Genomic DNA, 27,062 nt, shown 5'->3' with positions numbered 1-27,062 from the left:
GAAGTGAGGGGGACTGCAATGCATGCGTGTCTGGCCAGGAAAATGGCGGAGGCGGAGCCCACCGAGTGTGAGGAGATAGATAGCGAAGATGCAGCTGACGATGGAAGTGAATTTACGCTGGAGGAGGTGCTGCGTCTCGGTGGGACTAAAGTAAGAGACCGTCATTGAGGCGACAGGGACCGGAGTATTGTGAGAGCACGTCTTGGGAGTCGAGCTGAAATCCTTGGCAGAGCATGTAATTAGTGTCGTGGGGTTTCTTCGTATTTATCCTAAGGATTGGTTAGCTACTGTATTTTCTCCCTGTGACATGCCTGATCAAGATGAAGTCCTTTATTCCTGGACATTTCTCAGACTACTGGCCTTTAGATGTGTTGAGACAACAACTCCCTAAATTCCGAGTTAGTTGTGGCATCTTTGACCAGCACCTGGTTGGCCACTGAAAATGCACTGCTCAACTAGATAGCAAGTAGGATTTTGCTAAATACAGGGTATCTCTAGCACCGACGCGCATTTAAATGCTAAGCTATGGCAGATAACGATGTTTGCAAAATCTTGCAATATAGGTACAGTGGTTTTGGAGTGAACAACTTGGGTGCAGATTACCTATGTTCTTTCTGGCCCTTCTGGTGGCAGAAGGCTCGGGGCACTGTTGGCTAAGCTGTTAATGCTTTTTTTTTTTTAATGCAAGATATAACTCTTTTCTCTTGGCATACTTGTGACTGTTTATTCTTATTAAAATCCTAACGTAACACAAAAGCAAACCATTGTCTTTCTGTCAGTCTTTTGAATGTTTATTAGATACAGAAAAGTTTATTATTTCTCTGTTCTGACTTCAACAAATTTCTAGGTTTTTTGTTTTGGGATACTTGCAATACATCTCGTAATCTCCCTGTGTGATTTGACTGCTTATCACATGACTATCAACTGTTAATTAAAGACACTAATCTAGCTTTTGATTTTATTTTGTACAGCAAGATTATATCATGCTCGCTGCTTTGAATGAGTCGGAAGAGCTTGTAGATGGTGGCAAAAAAGGAGCAATTGATGATTTAAACCAAGGTGAATTGGAGGCATTTATAAATTCGCTAGGTGTGAGCAAATATTCAAAGAAGTTCCTGGAAGAAGAAGAAAAAGAGAAGGAAACAGCAATAGAACCAGAGGGAATATCTCCCCCAAATGAAAATGTCAACCAAAAGAAATTAAACATAACTACAGTAGGAAAAAAAGAAAAGGAAAAGAAAGGAAACAAAGGAAGCATACAGTTGAATACTGCCAAAGATAAGATGAAAAAGCCAATCCCTATTAGCAATGAAAACAGTGCATTGTTGCTGGAAACAAAGAAAGCAAAGGAAGAAGAAGCTTTTCAGTTTCACGAACGACAGGTGTTGCTGATAAAACCAGGGGGAAAATGGTATGACCTGGAGTATACTAATGAATTTTCTGCTGAAGCTCAAAATCAATCTCTTGTATCCAGATATAAAGCCTTGGCCCAAAAACTTTATGAACAAGAGGCAGATCTCTACAAAAACAACAAAAATTTCCAGAAAGGATCATCGTCTGCATGGATGAAGACAGTGGTGTCATCAGGAACACTTGCTGACAGAATGGCTGCCATGACTCTTCTTGTCCAAGATGCTCCTGTTCATTCACTTCAGTTTATAGAGATCCTGGTCAACCTGATCAAAAAGAAAGGCAGCAGAAGGCAGAGCTTAATGGCTCTGGATACTTTCAAAGAACTTCTCATGACTCATCTCTTACCAGATAATCGAAAACTGCATACTTTCTCGCAGCATCCTTTTGATAATCTGGAGAAGCTTTCAAGTGGCAACAGGGATTCAAGAGACAGGCGCCTAATATTGTGGTATTTTGAGCATCATCTGAAGCACTGGACAGCTGAGTTTGTGCAGGTGTTAGAATCACTGACTCATGATCCCTTGGTAGCAACAAAGGGCCGTGCACTATCTGCAGCCCATGAACTGCTCTGTAATAAGGCAGAGCAAGAAAAGGCTTTCCTTGTTCTGTTGGTCAATAAACTGGGAGATCCTCAGAACAAAGTAGCCACTAAAGCATCTTATCTTCTTGAGACTTTGCTTCATAAGCATCCCAATATGAAAGGAGTAGTGTGTAATGAAGTGGAGAGGCTTCTCTACAGATCAAACATTAGCCCCAAAGCACAATACTATGCAGTTTGCTTTTTGAACCAGATAGTTCTTAGCCATGGAGAAAGTGAGCTGGCTAGTAAACTCACAACACTCTACTTTTGTTTTTTCCAATCTTGCATCAAGAAAAAGGATGTTGGGTCCAAAATGCTTAGTGCTCTACTGACTGGAGTGAATCGAGCATATCCTTATGCTCAAACTAGCAGTGAAAAAATAAAAGACCAGATGGATACCCTGTTTAAAGTTTTGCACATTGTGAACTTCAGTACTAGCATCCAGGCCTTGATGTTGCTGTTTCAGGTGATGGATTCTAATCAGACTGTCTCTGACCGATATTACATAGCCTTATATAAGTAAGTGCTGTACATATTTTGATTTATCCAACAGATACTGTTTTCTCAAATAATTGTTGCTTCATATTTTAAATTTTGTATCTTTAAATTGTGATATTAGGCACATTGCACTTAAGTCACCTCTCCATACCAATTAACTACTCATATCTACTAATGACAATGGATAGGTAGCCTATCTTTTCGGAGAGTTCATGAGTATGTAAACTACTGGGTTTTTAATGCTTTTAATATTTTTTTCATCTTTCTTCTGAAATTCTCACAGTGGTTGAACCAAGAACTCTTACTTATAACCAGAATTTCTTTCTCCTGCCACTTAAAACATTTTAACTTTTGATTCACCCATTTAGTGATGATGTAAACCAGAAGTTGCAATGAATATTGAATTGTTCATTGAGGCTTGTTGATTTTTTTAATCATTTCATAAGTATTGGGACTGTTCATTCAATTTTTTAATTTGTAAACACATATTTAAGCAGACTTAGCTGTAACACATTTATCCTTAAATTTAATTGAATGGAAGTAATCCTGGAATAGGGTTACCAGATGTCCAACAAAAGGACATGTCCTCCTTTTGGTCCTCATGTCCTCTGTCCAGCAGGCATAGCCTTAAAATCAAATATTGTCTGGCTTTTTGAGTGTGTTGGATTTTGTTTTTTTGGACTGTTTTCACAACAGTAGTCATTGAAACTTTTTTGTATTGTGATCTTGTAAATTGTCTGCTTCTTTCTTTCCCTCATTGTTGACAGACTCAACAGCCTACATTTACGTTATTTATTTCTTGAGTCCAGCAATTGGCTTCAATCCAGCCCCTTCAAATCTATGATCACTGTAGTCCATAGATCACATGATTTGACATATGTTTCTATGGTGAAATTTGAAAAGCGTGTCATCGTCAATTCTATATTATCACTAACATATGTTCTTGAAAATAAAGATTTATTGGAAAAATATTGCGATTGAAAAACCTGTCTTTCTGATGCTGGGAAAAGTAATTCCATATACATGTAGGCCTAAGTACATTTATTTTTTGCAATTTTTTTGCTGTAATTTTTGTCACAAATGCCAAGTTAAACAGTTTGTGTCCCCCCCCCCCCCAGTTATCTAATTGTCTCTGTCCTCCTTTGCCTGTTCAGAAACCTGGTAACCCTATCTTGGAATGTTATTCATTGAAAACAATTGTCCCCTTTACACAAATATTGTGTAATATAGTAAGCATTTGTAAAACCCCCTTTAGGTGCACTTTTTAAGCAAGGAGAGGGAGTGGGGATGGTTTGCTTACATAATAGGATAACTTTCTGCAGATGATCTAATGTGAATATTCTTTGCAGGAAGTTGCTCGATCCTGGAGTAGCGTTATGTGCCAAACCATCCATGTTTCTCAACCTTGTCTACAAATCTTTGAAGGCTGATACAATATTGCGACGAGTGAAAGCTTTTGTGAAACGATTACTTCAAGTCACCTGTGGACAAATGCCACCATTTGCCTGTGGGGCCCTGTATCTTGTGTCAGAACTTCTGAAAATAAAACCAGGTTTATGGGTACAGCTGCAGGATCATGTGGTATGATATGTTCCTGTTACATGATTTTTCTTAACCTACCTTATCTATTGACTTCATTTTTTAAAAAACTGAGATTGCTTTTAACATGCTTGTTTTACAAATGATCCTTTAGTTGAGACAAATGGCTTATATCAGCGCTGTATTGTGTATAATTAAAAAGTCACTCTAGTTTATTTATTTATATTTCGAATTTCATCACCGCCCATCTCACTCAAAGAGGTGGGTAGGATGAATAATATCTTTCTCACTGAGTAGTAACAGTTGAAAAATAATGGGCACTGTAATTGACAATCTATGTTTTATTTTCAAGAACAAAGTAAGTGCCAGGCCCCTAGTGCTGGATATCACATACTTAATTTCTGAATGAAATTATTGCAGAGTAATCGTTAAGTATTTGTGAACTATCTTTTGAGAGTCAGTTTGATCTAGTGATATGGAGCAGCGAGACCTGCCTTAGGCATGAAAGTCAGTTGGGTAGCCTTGGCCCACTCACTTTCTCTCAGTCCTATAAAGAAAGCACAGCAAACCACTTCCAAAATGCTCTCTAGAAAACTGCATGGACTTGTCCATATTCTTTCTAGGAGACAAGCCTGACTTGAGTCAGTCCTCCAAAAATATCCCTTTCAAATAAAGGTTATAACTTAAAGGTTGATATGTCAAAGAAATGGTATGTTATACACAATCAGTTTTAAAATCTATAATTATGTTAGGGCCAATTAAATTGTCACAAAAATTGAATATTTACATTTTAATCAGCAGAAACAATTATATTTTAGGAAAAAAAAGGATATTTTCATTCTCCTTGTTAATACTTGGGCTTCCATTATGTTTTGTTGGACAGTATGCTATTGCACTGTTTTTAAAACCTTGTAGGTAATTTTTTTTATTTTTAATAAGCACTTCATTCAATTTCAATATACATAGTTGAAATACAATATAAGAAATATAGTGAAACAAGAAAAGATAGCTAACTAACAAAGAAGAGACTGTAAAAGTGAAGAAATGAAAGATGATATCTGATTTCTCCAGTACAGCTATAAATACAATTTGACATATAATCTCTTACCTGTAATTAAACCATATTAATATTGTTTCTTTCAAAGCAAACCATTTAGTCACTAAACCCCATAATTAAAGCTTTGTTTTTTTCCATCACATGCAAGTAGTCTAAAAGTGGTTGCTAAGTGCCCAAAAAACCTCGTATGCAATTTTGTGGGCCACTGGTTTAAAATAAATAACCTAACAAAAATAATTCTGGGAATTTCAAAGCCAAGGCTGTAACTCTGAAGTTATAGCTATTTAACTATGTAATCTTACACATATCTGTTTAATAGTGAGGACCACTGGTTTTAAGATTGGAGGTACTGTAAGACTATAAAAATGTAATGAAATACAAATTCTGTTCACTGATGTGCATTGTGTAGCCTTCTGACTTCTCTGCTTTTGCTTTCACACTTTACCCTGGACAAACTATTATTTGCTGTCTTGAAGCAACTTTCTATCTACTTTTATGAGCTGTCCTCAAACTATTTCTGTGATTTTGGAGGTTACCATCTCAAATGGTATCTGCTTGCTTATCTTTTAAGATCTATTTTGATTTCTATACTGGCTCTTCTGCTTAAAACTGATTCATTCCATAGGAATCAGATGATGAGGAACATTTTCATGATCTTGAAGAACAGGAAGAAAACCTTGTAGATGCAGACAAACAGATAAAAAATGAAAGCATAGGACAGTCTACAAAATCCCATAACCAGGCTTCAGGGGCATCATGGGTACATCACCAGAATCTAGCAGGTAAAACTATTTTGAAAATCTGTTTGTCTAACAATCACTAATAAAATAGGGTTTAAAATTTTAGCAGAGTTCTTTAAAATTTGCAGATTTTAATTTGAGGGACATTGCTCAGAGCTGGCTTTACTACCTGAAAGAGGTTAGAAGAGTCAGCAGAAGGATGTGCATACTAAAATGGATGCAATCCATTGTGAAAATGCAATCCATCTTGTGAAAAGGCAATCCTTTTCACAAGAATTTTTTAACATGACTGTTTTAATTTTTACTGAATGGGAACTGAAATAATAGGAGTTTTGTTGGGCCATATGAGTCAAATTCTTCCAAGCCTAACCTAAGAATTCTTATTTTCTTGATCACTTGGGTTCCTGCTTCATTTTAGATATCTCGTCATTTTCTTTCTACTATCATATCATCAGAAGCTGTACTTGGAGTAGTAGGAGCCATTTGGCTTGCCATGCTGTTCTTCACTGTCTTTTGCCATCTAAACTACATAGATTTCAGGTCCAGGTTGTAAAATTAAAGCAGAATAACTAAGATGTTGTAGTAACTTGGTGATGTTTATTGCGAAGAAGTCTGTTTCCTGCTCTGTCCTGTTAACTAGGTGTTTCTGTTAATTTACATAGGAAAATAATAAAATATCTCTTCTTTAAAGGTGGCAAAAGCACGGGTAGCTATGACCCATTATCTCGGAACCCTTCATATTGTGAAGCTGATAGAACAAGCTTTTGGGAACTGAAGAAGGTACAATTATTTAGATTTTCAAGTAGTGAAGAATTGGAGGAGAAATCTGACTAATGTGATCATGGTACTGTACAGTTATATTTAGGTATTATGAATTCTTTTATGCTGCTTCATTTCATACTTTTCACTCTGTACACCCCATGTGACATCATCAGCCATACCTCATGCTGCTCTCCCAGGCAGGGCACAATAAAAGTGAGGGTCTGAGCCAAAAATGGTTGCCCAGTCTTTATAGCATCAGATATGCAGTACACAGAATCAAATCCCTTTTTACTATGGATGTCTTTGGGTAAGTCATGGTTTCTTAGCCTGACCTTCCTTGCAGGTCAGAGGAGTGCTCTGTCTTAAGCTCCCAGAGGAAAGCAAAGTAGAAATGTAAAATTAAATGAAATAATACAGTAAATAAAATATGATTTCCTACCTTTGGTGCAGTGAGGAGAATTATCCCATTAGATATTTCTGCATAGCAAACTGAATATAATTTTTTGGGAACTCAGGAAGGTACTGTTTAGATTTTTATGGGCACAAGATGAATACCACTGAATATCACTCAGGTGTGGTATTAGAGAGAAGGAACTGAAACTCTTGCTGAAACGTATTTTTCATAGTTAATGAGTTTTAGAGATTCTCAGAGATGAGATGTCATTCCATTATATAATTTTTAAGGGAAAGTGAGCTCTCTTTAAAGGCTGGCTTGCAACTTTTCTTAGGATCGACTGCAGCCATGAGATTTCATTGAAATTTTGAATGTTCTCTGTTTGATGCCTTATGTGTCAATGGCTTAACTTCTTTTGCTTTGAAAGCAAGGATCTGTGTGACTTTGTACTTTGCTCCTGGATATGTTGGTTGGTCTTTCCTGTATTTCATTCGGCTTTAGATATAACAGCTCTGAGTAACTGTAGGTCTTTTGTATTAAAAATGTATTAAACAGAAGAAATTATGATAATGAATGTTTGTACTGTATAATTACTTTTCCCCTCTTGACTGAACTAACTCTTTGTATTTTTAACAATTTTAGAGATTTAAACATCTTAAAATACTGAACTTACAACTTTGGTCTTTCTAGCTTTCAGAACACTTCCATCCATCTGTGGCCCTTTTTGCAAAAAGAATTCTAGAGGTTAGTTGAAATTCTTTTATTTTTTTCTTTTACTGTTTGTCCTTGAATGGCAGAGGAAGGCTGTCCCATCCCAAGACATAGAAAGGAAGCAAAAAGTGAATGGGGGTATAATTTGCCATTGCGTTTTCCCTCCTACCAGTCTAGCTTAAGGTGGTCATCTTGCCACTTGACCATATTAAAAAATAGATATAGTTCTGCCTGTTTCTTCTTTAGTCCTACTATCTGTACATTCCTCATCTACAGTCACATGAAAAAGTAAGTACGCCCCACTGAAATTCTTGATTTTTCAGCATATTTCAACATGCAGATATTTGATCTTTTGATAGATAAATGGTATGACTGTATTTGTTTGGTACTTGCAGGTCTACTGAGTAGAACAGGAAGAGTCACTACAATCTTAGTTGTTCTTTAAGAGACTGGAAGTACTGTTTTTGATCCAGATTACCCAGAATATCAACTTTTCCCCCACAATTTGGATAATCAATGTCATCTCCTGTCAATTCTTCCTGTTAATAATTCAGTTTAAAGAGATATCCCTCTTCTGTTATTTACACTTGCACATTTCTTGGTGCTAGCTGTAAATGTGATTTTTTTCTCTCTGTTTTAGGGTAATTACATTGAATATTCAGGTGACCCTCTACAGGATTTCACATTAATGAGATTTTTGGATCGTTTTGTTTATAGAAATCCCAAAGCTCACAAAGGCAAAGGTACGAGGCCTTCAGTTTAGTAAAGCATCATAGATTAAGGTTAACATGAGCAACTATTACAAGTTTGTTTGACCTCTTAACTTATTTATACAGAGAATACCAGTAGTGTGGTAATGCAGCCAAAGAAGAAACAGTCCATGAATGATGTGCGAAACCTGGCAGGTAAAATAACTTGCACTCTAAAGATTATCACTAGTAGTTTCCTGTCATCATTATAACACTTTGTAACTTCCATCAATTTCAGTAGAAGCCATAAAATGTGTTGTGTCCATCAAATATCATTCACTGGAGTCTTCTGAATCCAACAGAGGGTCCTATGAATAGAAATGCCTATTATGTAAGGGCAGTTTTCTCCCATTTCTCCTGCAGCTCCCAAACTACTGGCCACATTTATCTGAACTTTTTCTCAATCTAGAGCAAATTTGGGCTAGGTAGAATTCAAGGGTCTTGGGGGTAAAGGGGGTAATTAGTGTTCGTCACATTTAGCTCTTCCATTCCTAGAGGCTTCCATTGGGTCAAAGAGATTTTCATGAATGAAAGTGTAGTACTAGACTGTGAGATACTCAGCTTCCTGATATAATTAAAAATAGTGATTTTATGACATTTCTCCTAAGATCCTACATAGTCACATTTTTTTCTGCCTAAATGGTTTAAAAAAGGAAAGTTATTTAAACTTCCTTGAATGCATTATATAATGAATGCATTTGTTCTACTATGTATTGGTGTTTAGCTTTGGGTAAAATTTCAAACTGGCAGCTAGTCTAGGTTAGAATAATTGTTGAGGTATTATATGAACTAATTCCAAGAACTGATATGTTTTGTCTGACTTCATTCCCATGCATTAAGAGTAGTGATTAGAACTGGGGACAAGAAGAGGAATAGGGAAGATTGGTCTTCCCCCCTTCCCTGTACAATATACTCACAAGGTATACCTGTATCATTTTGGTTCAGAGGAAGTTTTTTACTTGCCTTGAGACTCTATAAGTATGACATTTTCAGTAGCGTTGGGATACTGGATTTTTTTTAAATATGGGAGAAAAGATCTAAGAATGCAGAAATGATACTTTTTCCTGCTTGCTTTGAATTAAATGGCCTTTTAAAACCTTGCTTTCTTTTTGTCAGATTCAATATTCATGCATGTTTCTGTCATTTTTCTAGGGTACTTCCAATTGTTGAATGGAGGTGAACCAAGCACAGATAGGAGCTAATTTTGAAAAAGCTTATTGTGGAGCTTACATATTCTTAAAATTTAGCAAAAAAAAAAAAAAAGGCTTGGGCAGGGGGCTGAGGAGAAAGAAAGCAAGTTAGATTGCATGACACTAGGATGGAGTTTTACCTTTCTTTTTTCTTTTTCCTCAATATCTTCTCTGGCTGCTATTTACCTTATTTGAGAAAGCATTCATGTATTACATTTGCTGATTAGTATGTTTTCTCCTTTGGGCAAATAGCAGGTTGAGGAGGAGGCAGGTTTTGTTAAAAGCCTTGCTGAGAGTGGGAAAAGGAACAGGAACTTTTCAGACACACAGAGTTCTCTAAATTACAGCCATGTTTATTGTTGCAGTACTTTTAGGTAGATAATTGGTCTGTATTTCCAACAGAGATAGTGGTCTTAGTTTAACAAACTACATATATACAGTTCTAAACTGGCAATTCGAAATGGACCTTTTCATATAATGTCTTATCTATTAACCTCCTGCCCTCTCTGATTCATGCAGCTCCTTTAACTACTTTCACTTTTGGGCTCACTTTTAATTTGGGGTGGTGAATGGAAAAAGGGAAAAATAACTTCTTCCCAAGCTTCTTTCATACCAGCACCATCCTCACTGATGTCTATTCTGTCTTTCAAAAGCAGCAGATTTTTCTACAGCCAGTCCATTCAGCAGCGCTCTCTCTGTTTTTGCTATGTCTACAGCTGCAGATTCCTCCTCCATCTGTTCTTCAATACAGTATCGCCAATCCATGGCATACAACTCCAGCAATGTCCAAAAACTTCCCCTCCACTGCTTAACACTTCTGCCTTTTTATATATTTCTACTTACAAGGTAGATGTGCCTACATCCAGGTATTTTAATACACTGACACAAAGATTCTCAGTATCTACATGATGCTGAGCCTGGTTTTGGCCCACAAGGAAGAAAAACCCCACCTTTCACTTTGATACATCATCTCATGTCCATTAGGGCAACTCACCTGCCATAAGCCCTCACCCCACCATTCCCTGCCCTACCAGAAGCAATGCATTGTTTATTTATTTAATTAGCAAATTTATATGGCCACCCATCTCACATAATGTGACTCTGGGTGGCATATAAATACAGCAACAATTAAAACAACATAGCCAATCTTAAAACACTAAACATAAATCAAAATAAAACATGAAAAAGCCAAGATCATGGGAGAATTAGCAATTACCTAATGTCATACAACCAGCTTGCAGACTCCCCCATGGAATCCTCATGGAGTGAATGCTCTTTCTTTCAGTGAAGGCTTCTAACTGAATAACAGAGAAGCAGATTTTAGCTTTTTCTCTCTTCCCCACTCTTTCCCTCTTGGCCAAGGATTCTGCAAGCCTCTGCAACAGATTTGTGGAGGATTGTAAGAGGGGAGAGAAACTACAATAAAGCATCACTTTCTTTGTTCTGGGAAGAAGAATGAATCCCTCCAGCAGAGAAACACTAGATGGACGCAACCCCAATGAGTCTCATGAATTGAATTCTCCATGTTGTAGCACTTCTTTTTGTTAAAGCTTTCTAATTGAATTAATCATTATTTAAAACATGTTAAAAGTATATTGGTAATTGCAAATTGTGTTCTGCTTTGGGATCCAAACAGAAAGAAAGAATTGTATTTACATCTCTTATTCAACAAATCTAGGATAGGAAGTAGGAAACATATACAGGGAGGATACTTAAGCATCTGGGCTTAAGTGTCCCAAGTACCAGAGCTGTTGCTTCTTGTCATCCTCACATTAATAAAGGATTTTAACCTGCACATAGAATTCTGTTGATTACATGCATCTATTTTTATATAGAGCTACCAATTTTAATCAGTGTTAAGAGCAATCTATATGATATATGATATAAGGGATATTTGATATTTTTATTTTTAGTGAATAGTAAAGAATTCCTTTCACAAGATGAAAGCAAAATCCCAGTAGATGAAGTATTTTTCCACAGGTAATTACATCTTTTTAAAAATTATACTTTGTTGTACCAGTTATTACTTTTGCTCTTGATTGGGTGTGGGGGAAGTTTTGTCTTGCAGGTGCACACTGTCTTCACAGTTCTTATTATAGCAGTGCTTATGCAAAACTCATAATTAATACGATTGTATAGAATAGGGAGGTGATTGTCAAGAAAAAAATTAAGTAACTAACATCAAGGGTTTTAAAAAACAATAAAGGAGAAAGGCTACATGATAAAATGCAATTGTGTGGACAGTAGTCCTAAGGAAGGTCTGTACACCACACAGAACTAGTATGGAACTTGTCAGGCTCAATGATGCCATCTTGGCTTAGATTGTCGTGGGAAATCATGCTTCTGATTTTTCAGCCCTGATTAATATTCTGCTTGCAAACAAGATATGGATAGAAAATCTCTGGCTATTTGCATCTGCATCCATAGACTTCCACTGGGACTTTTATCAAAATGAAACCTGTTGGAGCACTTACATCAGTCAAAATGGATATTCAGGAACTAAGAGTACACAAGAGAATAGGAAAGGTAAACAGAACAGTAAATAAAGGGAAATGACCATTTGGAAATTTGTAATTGATGATCCTGTGCTATGCTGATGACACTGCGCTGATAGCTGAAAATGCAAAGGACCTGCGAAATCTAGTAATAAAAGTGGAGGAACACAGTGAAAAATGGGATTAAAATTAAATATTAAATATAAAGAAGACCAAACTAATGACAAAAAGTACAACAACCCACCTTAGAATTGACATTGAAGATATTGAAGTAAATTCTGCCTTTTAGGATCAACCATCAACAGTAAAGGAAAAAAGTGAAATATGCCACCAACTAGCTCTTCACAGAGCAGCCATGAAGGCCTTGGAAAAGATTCTCAAATGCCGTGAGCAGTCTATACCTACTACTGCAGAATTGTGCAAGCAGTGGTGGTTTCTGTGACACTATGAAAGTTGGACTTTGAAGAAGCAGGATAGAGTATTGACACTTTGGGACACTGGTGTTGGAAAGGACTCTTGAGAATACCACGGAGAACCAAGAAAAGAAAGAAATGGATCAGTTAACAAATCAATCCAGAGTTCTCACTTGAGGCAGAAATGACCAGGCTCAAATTATTTTATTTTGGACACATCTTGCAAAGACTTAGCTCTCTAGAGAAAGCTCTGTTGCTGGGAATGTGGGAAGAAAAGAGGAAAAGAGGATGACCAGCAGCAAGGTGGATGGACTCAGCTACAGTGGCAATGGGTGCACTGTTGGAAGACTTGATGGACCAGATTAGGGACAGATTGTCATGGAGAAAATCTAAGTGGTCTCTAAGAGTCAACATGACTTGATGGCACATAATCCATAGTCAATTCATAATGAAACAGTAACAGGTCAAAATAATTTTACATGTTTGTCATAGGGTATTTACTATGGAATGTTGAGAGGATTTTTTTTATCTCAAAGCAGCATATGACGGTGTATCTATCTGTTAATTATTGGAAGAAATGCCTTTATAGTTGGCCTAAAAAGCCTTTTCACATTAGCAAATAATAAGTGGAGTATAAGTAAGTAAAGTTTATTGTGGTAACCACACGTCATAACATGAGAATGCAATAAAATACAATGGAATATAACAGTAAAACAATAAAATAATGAAATTATAAAATAACATAATAAAAGAAGCATTAAATATAAAAAGGTTACAACAAAATAGAGCCAAAGTTACAACTGAGAACTTAAATACTTCTTTCTGAGTTCAAATGAGAGCAGAGAAAAAGCAGCAACTTTATTGCTAACGGTTGGAAACACATCTCCAAGAAGATAAATCAGTTCTTCAATGTCAGAGCCCTTGAGTTCATCTGCCATTAATAGTTTGGCCCTGAACTCATTGTAAATGGGGCAGTGGAGGACATAATGGATAACGTCCTCCACTTGACCAACACCACAAGGACAGAGGTGTTGTTTGACAGGGAGCTTACAAAATCTCCCTTTGAGATACGCGGAGGGCATGGCCTGCAGGCAAAGGGATATTAAAGCCCTTCTCAGTGAAGCTAATAAGTGGAGTATAATGGAGTCTAATTAAATGTATGATGCAACAATTTGATAAATATATTTGCTTTTCTCATATTACAAATGCTATCAACCAGTTGTGTTTCAAATAAAAACTACAGTAATGAGCTTAAAGCAATATATCATTTAGTGTTTATAAAAGGAAAATCTTGAACTATGTTTGTATTACTTTAACAGATTAGCCATACTCAGTAAACTGGTTTTATGTGGACATGGGCAATATTCTTTTGATTCTCAGGTTTTATAAAAAGTTAGACTTGGAGAAGGAGAAAAGGAGACCTGTGGGAGATGATGAAAGTATAGAAGATGTGGATGATGAAGAATTTGAAAGAGCATTAGGTAAGGCTATGCACACTGTTCTGTTCCTCCTCTCAGGTAGCTAATGATTTATAATTGATACATAGAGCATTTGATTTCCTTTGATGTCACCCAGACAGTAACTGCCATGTTCAATCTTGAAAGCCTGACAATGCTTTCCCTTCCCTTCTGTCATGAGTAAGGATGGCGAGCAGGGGGCTCCCATCCAGACTGTTAAGCGCATGCGTAGCACTGAGGAATTGGGCAGCCATTCAAAGAGACACAGATCGGGACCGCCTTAACCTTTGGGTTTTATATGTCTGGGTTTTTCCCACGCTTCTTCAGTTTGTTAGGATTCCTGTTATGTACTAGCAATAAAGCATTAGAGACCAGTTCCTTGTCTCAGCGTGGTTCCTGGTTGTTAGGACACCTTCCTCTTATACCAAAGAGAATTAAGCAGAGTCACTTTATATTACTTGCTAACATTGTCTTCCCTTTGGGGTTTAATTCAAGGTTTTCTAGCTGCCACTTTCATTCTGTGGCTCTCTACAATAAATTAGAATAAACCGTACTTTAAATTGAAATTTTAAATATTTTAACGTTGACACTGCAGTATCGTATTTCTACACCCAGTTTCTTTTTTTCTTTCAGACTCCTTTGAGCAAGACAGTTACTTTGAGAATATTGAGAGTGACCTTAATTTTGCTGGGTAAGATTTTTAAAATTCTGTATATGAATTCTAAAGATTCTAGGTAACACAAATAACTGGTTTAAACCAGCACTATGAACTGATTGCACAGTATATAGTGCATGATGGCTCAGGGCTCTTCTCAAATAAAATACTTAATGTTATGTCACTAAGCAGGATTCAGAATAGCTTGTCACACTTGATATATCATTACCAATCAACCAAATTACTATGACATTGATGCAATTTTTATGCAAAACATAACCCTAGAGCATGCTTGCTTTATCTTTTTAGTCATTTTCTAGGGTTTTGGTTTTAGCAAAAATGAGACACCTCTGAGAATTATCTTTAAGAGAGATCTGAACTTACCCATGTGATCTACTGATGTAATACAGTGTCTTTTCATGTCCTCAGTCTGCTTGTCCTTGAGGATGAGGAGAAAAGTACTACCTTGCAGTGTAAATCTCCTAGATCTACATTTTAAAGTGTACTTCTGTTCCATATGAGAAAGAATAATTTTGATACTGTGTGTATGGGAACAAACTAATCCTTGTTGGAGTTCTTTCTCCCATAATCTAATTTGGATTAGAATTCCTTTTTCATCTATAAATACTGAGAATGATATAAAGTGTTTCTTTCCATTTAATTTTTTTTCATCTAATTAGGCTTGAAATAATGAGCATATGCAAAAACAGTTGACACAGAGCATTTACCTTCATGAGACATTCATTACAAAGTAAACACTCTTTGTCAACTGTTTTTTGCATACGCTCCTGCGGGTTAAACCGCTGAGCTGCTGACCTTGCCGATCAGAAAGTCGGCGGTTCGAATCCGCATGACGGGGTGAGCTCCTATTGCTAGTCCCAGCTCCTGCCAACCTAGCAGTTTGAAAACATGCAAATGTGAGTAGATTAATAGGTACCGCTTCGGCGGGCAGGTGACAGCGTTCCGTTTAGTCATGCCAGCCACATGACCACGGAAGTGACTACGGACAAACGCCGGCTCTTCGGCTTTGAAATGGAGCTGAGCACCGCCCCCTAAAGTTGGACACGACTGGACTTAATGTCAAGGGAAACCTTTACCTTTACCTTTTTTACCTTATTTCAAGCCTAATTAGATGAAGAAAAAAATAAATGGAAAGAAACACAGTAGAATAAACTTAACAGATCATTTTGATATGTATCATCCCCCTCCCCCTCCCAACATATTCCCAGTTTAGCGCTTCCTTTACTGAATAGTTCGGCAGCATACCACTTCTTTCTTATTGGCCAAGAAGGCAGAAACTGGGAGAGCCATTGATGCTTCAGTGCGTGTTATTGTTCCCAATGGTTCAAATTTCATATGCTATGAAATGTTAGTGTAACAGGAGAACAGGGATTTGGGATGGAAAGCTGATTAGTATTCTTGGATTATATAAAGAGATTTAGAAGATCTAATTTAACTGTTATGCAGCTTTGTGAAAATATCTGCACCTAAATTCATAATCAAAGCACATTTGTGGTGCATCCTGTATGCCTAAAATTGTGCACATTTATAGCTAGTTCCCAGTGAAAACTTTTCTGGGCTCCTAACTTTTGCCGTGATACTGCTGGACTAAGATGTAACTTGCCTTCTCACTCTTGTCCCTGCTTACAAATAAAATCATAAATACATTTTTAATGTATGTTACAATCTTCCAAGTAAAAGGAAAAAACAGAGGATTTGTCATATCTTAAAGACTTAACCAATTCTTTTGTATGGATTTGTGGGTCAATTGTATTTCAGCTTAACCAAGTAAATTTCCAGTGAGATATTTTATAAATGCATACAATTGTAGAAGATGGAGAAAAAAGGGTGTAGTGAGTATAATCAACATTATGTTGGGTATCTGAGGACATAGAACAAAGGATCTTAGATAACTGTTGTAATTAAAGTAGTAGTATATGTCATTTTGATGTGTAGCACAGTAATCAAAGACCTTGTGTCCACCAAGAATTAACAGCTTCCTTTTCACATGAAATTTGTAGTCCTGTGAAGGATTATATAGACAGTTATTGATGTCTTACTTTTTGGTTTAGAGGGAGAAAAAATTGGTGGGGGGGGGACTATAATGCAGGCTACTTTGGGAATTGATAATCAACAACTTACGAATTGGAAATTTTAGAGTTAGGTGACTAACTATTGTAATATACTGAAAATATTTGGTACATGTTCAGGCCAAGATAAATGATACTGAATTTTCTGATGGATTTCAGTTTTTATGGTTCTTTTTATCAAGTACTCCAGCTTGGGATCAGAGTTCTAGCATTCTGGGGTGTCAAAATGTCACTCTATTGGTTTCAGATGTTGCTGTTTCTCATGGCAGATTTTTGTCTCTTAACCCTTTTGCACAGAGATTGGCTAATTTGTCTAATATAAAGTATAGTGTAGCATTGATAGCTGAGGTTCTTCAGAATTTCTTACAGTGTAATGAAGCACTACCAGTAAACTCTTTAAATGTGCCATCAACTTAAGTATAAATTCTATTTTGATTAGCATTCATAAATTTACATATGTATTTATTAACAACATTTATATACTGTTCTAGTCAAAAACACTGGGAGATCTACAGAGAACATTAGCTACCTACAAATAAAACAACACAATCATAAATAAGATAAATGTTCTCCTCCACTAAGTATCAAAATCCACAAAGGCCTATTTAAAAAGGATGACAAGAATTGTGAGAAAACGTAGATAGACAGACTTGTATTTAAAGTTTCTTTCCTAAATTTTTAGTAATATAAAAGTCAAAAGGAAAAAGAAGACAAACTCAAGTGATGAAACAGAATCAGAAGATTCTGAGGAAGACAATTTTGATGACCTTGATGATGAGGAAGTGTCTCTGGGTAGTATGGATGAAGACTTTGGAGAAGATATAGATGAAGAGGGAGGGACTTTCATGGATGTGTCAGATGATGATAACACTCCAGGTAAAAAAAGTTCATGTAGTATTAAAATTGTTCACTCTTGCTAAAACAGTTAAACTATACAGATAAGTCGTTCCAGTTTTAAAAGTTAAATGCCTGCCGTTACTCAGAACATCTGTGAAGTCTGTAGATAGGACTTGAGTTGTTCAAATGTTTGTAGTACTCAGTTGTTTCCAAGTGAAGGATGCAAAAATTTCATGCTGCAGTCTTCAATTTTATTATGTAATACAAATTTTACTGGCTCTCCTTTTTGGTAACAGATGAAAATAAAGAAGCTGCAGTCACACCTGGCAGTAAGAATGGCAAAAGAAAAAAAGAAATGGATTTTGCTGGATCAATTAAAGGTAATACAGGTAAAGGTAATACTTTTAAGACTTGACAAATAAGAAGCATGAGAAATTCATGTTTCTGTCAAAATACCAAGGGATTAGCACAAGCTACCAGACTTAATTTCTTTCCATTGCACAATCACAAGCAGTTTTAGAGAGCATCAGGGATTTTTATTAGTGACATTGGATGGTAATAAGGGATTTAATTTTATTTATTAACTCTTTAAATGAAAGTGACTCCAGAGCAATTTTACACTGCTGTATAGTTGCACTGAACCACACATTCATTTGTTAAGACTTTTTTGATTCCAATATTAAACAGCTTACTGCTCAATCCAGTCTTCATATGAAAGGAAAAGGGAGTGGCTGATATAACATCAACTTTCTAAAAAGTAAAAATAATTCAGTGAGGGAGAAATATGGAAATTTATAGTATGTTGTTAAATTTATTCCTTCCAAACCAGTGGAAAGTGGTAGGATCTGTAAATGAGGTTGTTGCAGAGTTAAGAGACAAAAACTGCTTGTTGTACAATATTTCTATCCAGATCTGTGGATTCTCTAGTTCCTTCAAGTTTCAATTGATTCTTTGGCCACTACTTTGTTATACTAACAACAGTTAATGCTTGCTTTGTACAAACTACGCAGAAACAGTTGAATTTTTTTTTAAGGGTCAAAGAAAAGGAACAGCAAACTCAAAGATGCTGCTGCTGCAGAAGAAGTAGGTGCATTAATTTTAGTATCTATTAAAAGGTATTTGATTTAAGGCATTCAAAGGTCTAATTGTATTGCATTTCTTTTAAAGTTTGGTCACTTATTGGATGAAAATATTGGATCCAAATTTGACAATATTGGAATGAATGCAATGGCCAACAAAGATAATGCAAGTAAGTATCTTCTATATGATCAGGAAATATATCTGACATCCTACCTCAACAGGGTTTATATAAATATTCTTACTGCTGAGGGCCATTATGTTTGGGCTGGTTTGATATTATGATTTGTTTTAAACAAAGTAAGTTATACCAATTAACAAAGTATGATGTTTAGAGTCAAATGAGAACCATCATTTCATTTATACATCAGTCTCCTTGAAATATGTCTGAAAGCTCATTGTTATAGATTTAGGTTTGTTATACACATTTTAAAACTTTTATTTTAATGTGGTATTCTATGTACATCTGCACAGAATATTTTAGCCATTTAAACTATACTCTTCAAATGTGTTGTTCATGGAATACGTTCTAATATGAAGATCACAAGATATTTTTTTTGTTCCAAGAGCTAATTGGTTTACTGCCTAGTGAAATGTGGGCCACACATGCATATATGATTGCCTGCAGGTGTGTGCACTCACACACACTTGTTCATATGAAGCCTCTCCTAGTGCATTATCCAGCAACCACAGAACACTATAATATGGGGGGAAGTTCTATTCCCCAGTGCAATCATGGCCTGTCAGCTGACAGGCTGCAGGCTTGTCCAGGGATGGGAATACTTGTGATTGGTTGTACAAATAGTTCCTAGTGCCCAAGGATGTCTGCTCATGTGCTCATGGTATCAAGGACCTCCTTTGCCATTATACATTATACTATATACTTTCTTGTGCAGTTTTTCTAAGATGAGCTGAGGGGCTACCCTGAGAATCCTTAGATGCTGCTTAAGCAACCAGTAGGCCTCTTCTGTAGGCAACAATTGTGTTAACCAGCATTTTGAACCTGATTAATGAAGATAAGTTCTGGGAATCCAGTAAGCCTGTATTTATTGTGTGCTTCAAGTTGTTGACTCCTAGCAACTGCCTGGACTGGTCCCTGAAGTGTTTATTAGGACTAGGGAAAGTGGACAGAAGTACTTAATATAGTTGTTAACAGCTTGGCAGTGTCTCTTATCAAGTATATTCTTCTAGGTAACCTTTGTGAAAAGGCTTTTAAGCATTGAGAGGCTTCCATTAATCACGTTAAATGGAATTTTAATGAACTTGCTACTTCCAGTCCTTTTATGCCTGGATTCTCTCTTGTGCTTAATATTTTACTTAGCTTATTTTACTTATAAAATGCTTCTTTGGAAGCACTGGTTAGAGGAAACATACACGAGAAATGGATAAGGATTGGCAGCCTGCTCCTTATTGGGAGTTAGCTAGTCTCCAGCTTCCAGAATAAGAAGGTCAAATCTATGTTCAGTCTACAGTGTTTCTATATAGTGATGCAATGTAAGAAATCTTTCTGCATAAAATTATTCATATATGAAAAAGCAGTTGCCCCAAAGCGTAACTGGTGAGACCTGTATTACTGTTTTTAATATACTGAGCTGCTTGCTTTGTACATTGCTTGTGAAAATATACAGTATACCTGAAATGTACAGTAATAGGATTGAACTGCCTGCTGAAAAACAAACAAAACAAAAAGTGGACCCTTTTTATGTGTCTTTTACATGTGTTTTTTTAAAATGAAAAAATATGCAACAAGAGTATTTGCTTTATTTGAGCTTTTGAAGCTCTTGCCTCAGAAGTTCTTTGCATCCAAATAGAAATCTCCACATTCAAGTTTAGAGAGTGCAGTTATTCCATTGAGTTATCTAATTTGTTCACTGTCTTCCTTTGTTAGATTTCAAACAGCTCAAGTGGGAAGCAGAGCGTGACAAGTGGATTCACAATAGAGATGTGAAAACTATCATCAGGAATAAAAAGAAGTTCAGGAACAAACCACTGAAAAACAAACAAAAACACAAGAGCAAAAAATAAATGTTTTTTTAAAATATTAACTATTGTACTACCAATTTATTTTTACTTACTTCTAGGGTTTTTTTGTTAGCCAGTTCTCTTCATCTGTCTCTCTGATCCCATAAATACCAGCCCATTCATTACTCTTGTAATAAACTGTAAAAATAAGAAAATGTCTTAAACTTGGTTGAATTAAGATGAAATTTTGAAGATACGATTTTGAGTAAATTTTTACTCTAATTTTGAGAGGGAAGCCCTACCAGAGTGTTATCTGTGGCAAACAACTCTATTTAAAAAATTGCTTGCTTCATGGAAAGAACTACACTAGCAGTAATTATTAGCCAAACATACCTTCCAGAATAGATGGCCATCTTCGTTTCATCTTATGCCTGAAATCTGGGGAAAAAAGAATTTGTTAGTTACAAAGTACTACAGCAGACTTTAATCACAGTAGTTGCACAGCATATGCTTTTTTTTTACATTCCCCTAATCTTTTGGAGTTCACTGAATATGAAACTGTAGTTCGTAAAAGTGACAGAGCAGAACTTTCTTCTTATATTTTCAAAAGACTTTTGACAAAGTTAATCTCCAAAGGTTTCTTGGGAATGTTAGCTATCATGAAATAAGACAAGCTCATGTTCCATTAATTTAAAAAATGGAAGAAGTAAGAATAAAGGTCTCAACGGACAGATACAAACAGTGAGGTTCCCAAAGATTTGCATTAGTAATTTTTAATGTCTTCATAAACTAGCAATGAAGAAGTTTACTGATGCCAATTTATCTGGTTAAAACAAAAGGGATAATTAAGAGCTTTAAAATCTCTTCATACTGGAACAATGAGCATTAAAATACAGTTCAGTCTAAGCAAGTGTAGAGTTAGGACATTTAGGAAAAAATAATTCTAATCACATACGTATACGCTGGAAGGATCTAAGCTAATCTGACTATCCATTAGAGGATTTTTGCAATAGTGATGAATAGCTTGATGAAAGCATCACCTTATGAGTAACTACTAAAGTAAAATCCCATGTTGGGAATCATTAGGAAAAGAGGAAACTAACATAAAAAATAAGTAATCTCTTAATACAAGTCTGTAGTCTGATCATATCTGAAATATTGCATATAGCTCTGGTCGTCACACCTCAAAAATAACAACATGCTGGGAAGGATGGAAGAAAAGAGGACAAGCAGCAGCAAGTTTGATGGACTCGGTTACAATGAGTGCACCATTGGGAGACTTGAAAGAACAGGTTATGGATAGATCATCATGGAGAAGATCTATCTATGTGGTCACTAAGAGCTGAAGACAACTTGATGGCACATAATCAAGCAAATCAAGTGATAGTGAAGGTACAGAAAATGTGGACCAGTTCCTCCCCTATGAGGAAGGATTACAATATTTATGAACTACTCAGATTCTTATTTGATAAGCAATCCAAGGATGTGCAGAAAAGGTGCTTTCCCCCTTTAGATATAGCATGGGCATACTTCCTGTACCTATCACCAGAACCTTAAAGAAGCTACACCTTTTCCTGGTCTTGCACAATAATACCATGGGAGCCCAGGTGTGGCTGACAGGTACAGTGAGCGTATGCACACCAGATCCAAAGCACCTTTCCCATTTCAGTTCTGAATGCTGCACATCTCAAGTTACTTGACATAAAGATGCATCAGTTTATTACCTTGACTTGAGTCCATTTTGTAATACAAAGAATATGCCCCCAGAACTCCAATAACTTCCAAAATTAAAATTTTTTTGAAGAGCTTGACTGATGTGTGGGAAGTCATTGCTCAGCCAATCCCAACTCCTAGGGATAGAACTGAATACAGGTCAGTGATGACAGTATTTCAGTGGTGACCTTAAAGAACAAGAAATTACATAACTTTACACAAGGAAGCTGAAAGGAATAGAACTAAAGATGAATATTTATATTTCAAATTTAGTCACCGCCCATCTCACTCAAAGAGTGACTCAACGGTTTACAATAAAACAATAAATACTAATTAAAATACAATAAAACAATGTTCTTAAATAAATAATATATTCCAAGGCATAGATGGTAAATAAGCAGCTTTTGAACTACGGGAGCATCTTTAGGGTGCTAGCCACCCCCAGGGTTGGTTACCCCTCCTCATGCTCCACATGAGTTGGCAGAGCCAGGTCTTCAACCCTTTCTGGAAGGTTGGGAGAGTGGGGGCCCGCCGCAACTCTGGGGGAAGTGTTCCACAGGGCGGGGGCAATGGCAGAGAAGGCTCTCTTCCTGGGCTCCGCCAAACGACATTCTTTCATGAATGGGGTCCATAACATGCCTTCTCTGCCGGACCGGGTAGATGGGTCAATGTAATGGGGATGGGACGGTCCCTCAGGTAACCTGGACCCATGCCATGTAGGGCTTTAAAGGTAATAACCAATACCTTGACTTGGACCTGGAAGCAAACTGGCACCCAATGCAGCTCCCGCAGCAAAGGTGTAACTTGTGCCATCCTTGGAGTGCCCAAAATTGCTCGTGCGGCCTGTATACGTATATGATGTATGTTTTCCATGGATCTCAGTTTGTTAAATCACTGCTGAGGTACTAGATGTTCCAACGATACTCATTTTGAACCAGATAGAGTCTACTTCCAACGTTCATCGAGCATTCATGACAACAATGGAATGCTCAGAAAATTGTTCGAATGTGTGGTATCTCCTTGGCTGTTAATACACTATGATGATGTGAATGTGTAGTTTTTCATGCACACAATGCCATTGTAGGCTGAGGATCTGAACGATCTGCAGCAAATGTTACTTTATAATGCAATGAGGAGTATGACCCTAAAAATTAATGTATCAAAAAACAAGGTGGTGCTGGCAGAAATGGAGTGAACAACTGCAAGGTACATGTAGGTAAAGGTAAAGGTTTCCCTTGACGTAAAGTCCAGTCGTATCCGACTCTAGGGGGCGGTGCTCATCTCCGTTTCTAAGCCTTAGAGCTGGCGTTGTCCGTAGACACTTCCGGGTCATGTGGCCAGCATGACGACACGGAACGCCGTTACCTTCCCGCCGAAGTGGTACCTATTGATCTACTCATATTTGCATGTTTTCGAACTGCTAGGTGAGCAGGAGCTGGGACTAGCAATGGGAGCTCACCCCGCCGCGCGGTTTCCAACCGCCGACCTTCTGATCGGCAGCTCAGCGGTTTAACTCGCAGCGCCACCGCGTCCCTCAAGGTACATGTAAATGGTGAAAAATTAGAGCAAGTAAATGAATGTCTGTACTGTGATAGAATGTATAATAAAGATCAGAAAATAAATGGAGGGGTTTAAGACATGCAGATGCTGGTAGAAAGGTAGTTGGTAGTAGGTGGTCTATTGCAAGATATGTTGAAGGGAGCTAAAATTGATGCATATAAATGCATGCTTCTGTCCTCATTACTGTATGGAAATGAGAGTTGGGTATGTCAGGCAAAATAAAAAGTTGGATGCAGTGGAAATGGGGTACTTAAGTGTGGTAAAATAAGAAATAATAGATGATTAAAGAATGTGGACTGAATACAAAAGTGAGTGATCAGTACAAAACTAATATGTTGAAGTGGTTTGGTGATATACTTGACTGATGATCAAATCACAAAACATGTATAAAGGATGAGTGAATGGGCTGAGAAGAGGTCTGAGAAAAAGATTGGATGGAGTTCCTGAGAGAAAGGTGAGTAGTTTAAAGGACAAAAGGCAATATATGAATCAATGTATGGATGGTGGAAGCAAAGATGGTTTTTAAGGGAATATTAATTCTGTGGTTTTAAGGCAGCCCTCAGTCTGCAAAATACATTGTTGGGGTTAAGTTCTGAAATGAATCTGAACTTATTTGAATATTGAGAGTAGTGTGATACGGTGGTTAATGCACTGAATGCCACTGGGAGACCAGGTTCTAGTCAACGCTCAGTCACACATGCTTGGATGACTTGGGCCTGACTTTCTCAACCCAACCTACCTCAGAGATGCTGTTGTGGAGAAAAATGGGATGAGGGAGTGCTGTGTACACTACCTTGAGCTTCTGAACGAAAGGCAGGATACAAATCTAATAAAAGAAACAGCATTGAACATACAAATATAAATACTAAAATTCTTCACTGAAATTTGCTCTAAAGACTTGCCAAGGCCTTTGCTGATGATTTCTTCCATTTTATTATACTGATAGTAGGATGAAATCATGTATCGACTGCTATGATAACATTGGTTTTGAGTTGTAACTGGTCAGTGGAAACTTTCACTGGAACTCAAATTGTAAGCAGGATGAACTGCCTCTGCTGAAAAGCATGTTCACCTGAGAGGCATAAGATGAAAAGGTTTCGAATAACAGACTTCACACTTCTGAGGAACAGATTTTGTAACTGCACAAAGATACAGGCTGGCTTCATACATCCCTGGAAGGAAATGAAGCAAACTCAGAGAATCTGAAGGCATTCTCACAAACAGGCATATACTTTAGTTGCACACCCATAGGACAGCATCAGGAACAGCCCACGGTTAATTATGGGATGGAGTGCTGTTCACTGAAGTCTTGTAAGATTTTTCTAGTAGCAGCCAGCTCTTCTCAAGGTTAAGCCTGCTTCACTCTCCCCAAAATGTCAAGGCACCCCCTTGAGACAAGCTCCTGAATTTGTCTTAGCAACTCCAATGGAAAGGTGTTTTCCATATCCTTCTTCCATTTTTCAGACTTCCCAATCTCTTCTACAGTCCTGGGACTCTTGGTGCCTCCCATGCAAGTCCCAACGAGATTATGCTTAGCTTTTCCAAGACTGGCCACATGCTGCCCTCCAGCAGTGCATTTTGCTTCTTCTACCCCAGTGGTTTTTTTCGAACTTGGCACCTTTAAGATTATGGATTTCAACTTCCAGAATTCCCTAGCCAGCATGCTGGCTGGGGAATTCTGGGAGTTGAAATCCACACATCTTAAAGGTGCCAAGTTCGAAAAACACTGCGTTAGTTGATCCAAAACACATTCGGTGCTACGGAGAGCTGCCATCTGCTCCCCAAAATCAGCCCTTCCCTCCCGACTCAGAGGCAAAAAAGCCCTCCTCCTATCTTCAAGCCAAACTAGGACTTTCTATGGGTGCTAATCTTTTGCGCAATGCCTATGCTGCGGGCATACCTCTATTTTTCCCCTGGGTCGAAACATGCAAGCAGCAATTACCACGGACAGTTCCTAGACACTCACAACCCAAAAGTCCTCTACGTAAGAGAAGCTTCCAATCTCCCTTCCATTCCTTCTGTTGGCTCTCTCCTTCTTACTTCCGAGAGAGGAGCCCAGACTGTATGCGCAGGCGTAAAGTGCTTTTCGCGCCTGGGGAGCGTAGCCACAGCTTTCCATTTTGCGCATGTGCAAAGATGGTATGTTCTCTTCGGGGTTACGGAACTTACTTTAGTCCCGCAACTAACGTCTTCTTTTGCGTTCCGTGGCCGTTTTACGTCGCCTGCGGGCGGCGATCGGATGATTATTTTGAAGCGGAAAATCGGCACGGCGAAGTACGCCCCCTGTCGGCGTTTTTCGGAATGAGTCCCGCAGTAATGATTTACTGTTATGCTCAGTTCAAAGAAAAATTAGTTGGGCCGGAGCGACGCTAAACCCTGCCCTGCCTTGAGTAATGACGCTCAGGGAGCTTGCTGGTGCTACTTCGTTTCTCACTTCTGGGGCTGGAACTATCTTGTGCAGACGCAGTTCTGCATGCCCAGCACTTGTAAAACGTAATAATGACTTACTATACAGAGTTATGTGGTGGAAACCAAAGATAATCTTACAGCATTCTGCACGGTATTGTAAAGGATAGTTACAGAAACAGGTGCTTTGTACCTACAATTGGGAGCATCTGGTATGACTAATTACCACCTTACATTTCAAAGGTCCTGATCATAATATAAGAAATTAAACTCTGATTAAGGCAACGGGCTAGAAACCAGGAGACAGAGTTCTAGTCCGGCCTTAGGCATGAAAGCTGGCTGGGTGACCTTGGGCCAGTCGCTCTCTCAGTCCAACTCACCTCACAGGGTTGTTGTTATAGGGAAAATAGGAGGAGGAAGGAGTATTAGGTATGTTCACCACCCTGAGTTATTTATAAAAATAATAAAGGTGGGATAGAAAACAAATAAATCCTTGGCTGCCAAGGATGTATTTATTTCTTACTATATTGTGCTTGTAACTGGTTAGCCGCCCAGAGTCACTACAATCAAATGGGTAGCCTTATACATTGAATTAAGTAAGTTTAATGTTGATCATTTGGCCATGTTCACCAAGCCATTTGGCTTTTTTGTTTTTTTAAATCTTGTTTTACTTTGTAGACCCAGCCAAGCCAAGGTTGCTTGGTTTAAGTGGGGATTACCTGCAAAATGTAAACAATATTTAAGGCTGAAGGAGTTGGTAGTTT

General features: G+C 37.5%; 2 protein-coding genes across 5 annotated transcripts; one reads left to right on the top strand and one right to left on the bottom strand.

The window, feature by feature from the left end:
• Positions 1–11: 11 nt before the first annotated feature.
• On the top strand, positions 12–20,907 carry CEBPZ (CCAAT enhancer binding protein zeta). 2 transcript variants are annotated; one of them, XM_063305941.1, is made up of 16 exons: positions 12–150; positions 972–2,512; positions 3,841–4,072; positions 5,713–5,869; positions 6,519–6,607; positions 7,674–7,727; positions 8,335–8,437; positions 8,531–8,599; positions 11,547–11,613; positions 13,922–14,022; positions 14,632–14,689; positions 17,426–17,619; positions 17,877–17,969; positions 18,614–18,663; positions 18,748–18,829; positions 20,546–20,907. In XM_063305941.1, the coding sequence occupies exons 1-16, from the start codon at positions 19–21 to the stop codon at positions 20,680–20,682; spliced, it is 3,159 nt and encodes a 1,052-aa protein (XP_063162011.1). In that variant the 5' UTR covers positions 12–18; the 3' UTR covers positions 20,683–20,907. The 2 variants fall into 2 exon arrangements, with proteins under 2 accessions (XP_063162011.1, XP_063162020.1); XM_063305950.1 differs by having other exon boundaries at positions 13–150; positions 17,877–17,960.
• Positions 20,405–25,955, bottom strand: CEBPZOS (CEBPZ opposite strand). 3 transcript variants are annotated; one of them, XM_063305991.1, is made up of 5 exons: positions 25,859–25,955; positions 22,344–22,469; positions 21,013–21,057; positions 20,733–20,817; positions 20,405–20,646 (listed from the first exon to the last, which is right to left on the bottom strand). In XM_063305991.1, the coding sequence occupies exons 2-4, from the start codon at positions 22,447–22,449 to the stop codon at positions 20,735–20,737; spliced, it is 234 nt and encodes a 77-aa protein (XP_063162061.1). In that variant the 5' UTR covers positions 22,450–22,469; positions 25,859–25,955; the 3' UTR covers positions 20,405–20,646; positions 20,733–20,734. The 3 variants fall into 3 exon arrangements, with proteins under 3 accessions (XP_063162061.1, XP_063162053.1, XP_063162069.1); XM_063305983.1 differs by having other exon boundaries at positions 25,793–25,929; XM_063305999.1 differs by lacking the exon at positions 25,859–25,955 and adding an exon at positions 24,632–24,652.
• Positions 25,956–27,062: the final 1,107 nt, after the last annotated feature.

Source organism: Candoia aspera, chromosome 1 (genome assembly GCF_035149785.1).
Source record: "Candoia aspera isolate rCanAsp1 chromosome 1, rCanAsp1.hap2, whole genome shotgun sequence".
NCBI lineage: Eukaryota > Metazoa > Chordata > Lepidosauria > Squamata > Boidae > Candoia > Candoia aspera.
The sequence above is the reverse complement of the archived record's forward strand: the minus strand, read 5'-3'. Positions and strand labels throughout refer to the sequence as shown.

Bases quoted from the DNA above. Each gene is read 5' to 3' on its own strand.
- CEBPZ (XM_063305941.1), top strand. From the start codon at position 19: ATGCATGCGTGTCTGGCCAGGAAAATGGCGGAGGCGGAGCCCACCGAG. The intron at 151-971 runs GTAAGAGACCGT...TATTTTGTACAG, and splicing joins TGCGTCTCGGTGGGACTAAA to CAAGATTATATCATGCTCGC. The intron at 14,023-14,631 runs GTAAGGCTATGC...TTTTTCTTTCAG, and splicing joins AGAATTTGAAAGAGCATTAG to ACTCCTTTGAGCAAGACAGT.
- CEBPZOS (XM_063305991.1), bottom strand. From the start codon at position 22,449: ATGACTTCCCACACATCAGTCAAGCTCTTCAAAAAAATTTTAATTTTG. The intron at 21,058-22,343 runs GTAATAAACTGA...TTTTTTCCCCAG, and splicing joins CAAAATGGACTCAAGTCAAG to ATTTCAGGCATAAGATGAAA. The intron at 20,818-21,012 runs GTATGTTTGGCT...TTATTTTTACAG, and splicing joins ATGGCCATCTATTCTGGAAG to TTTATTACAAGAGTAATGAA.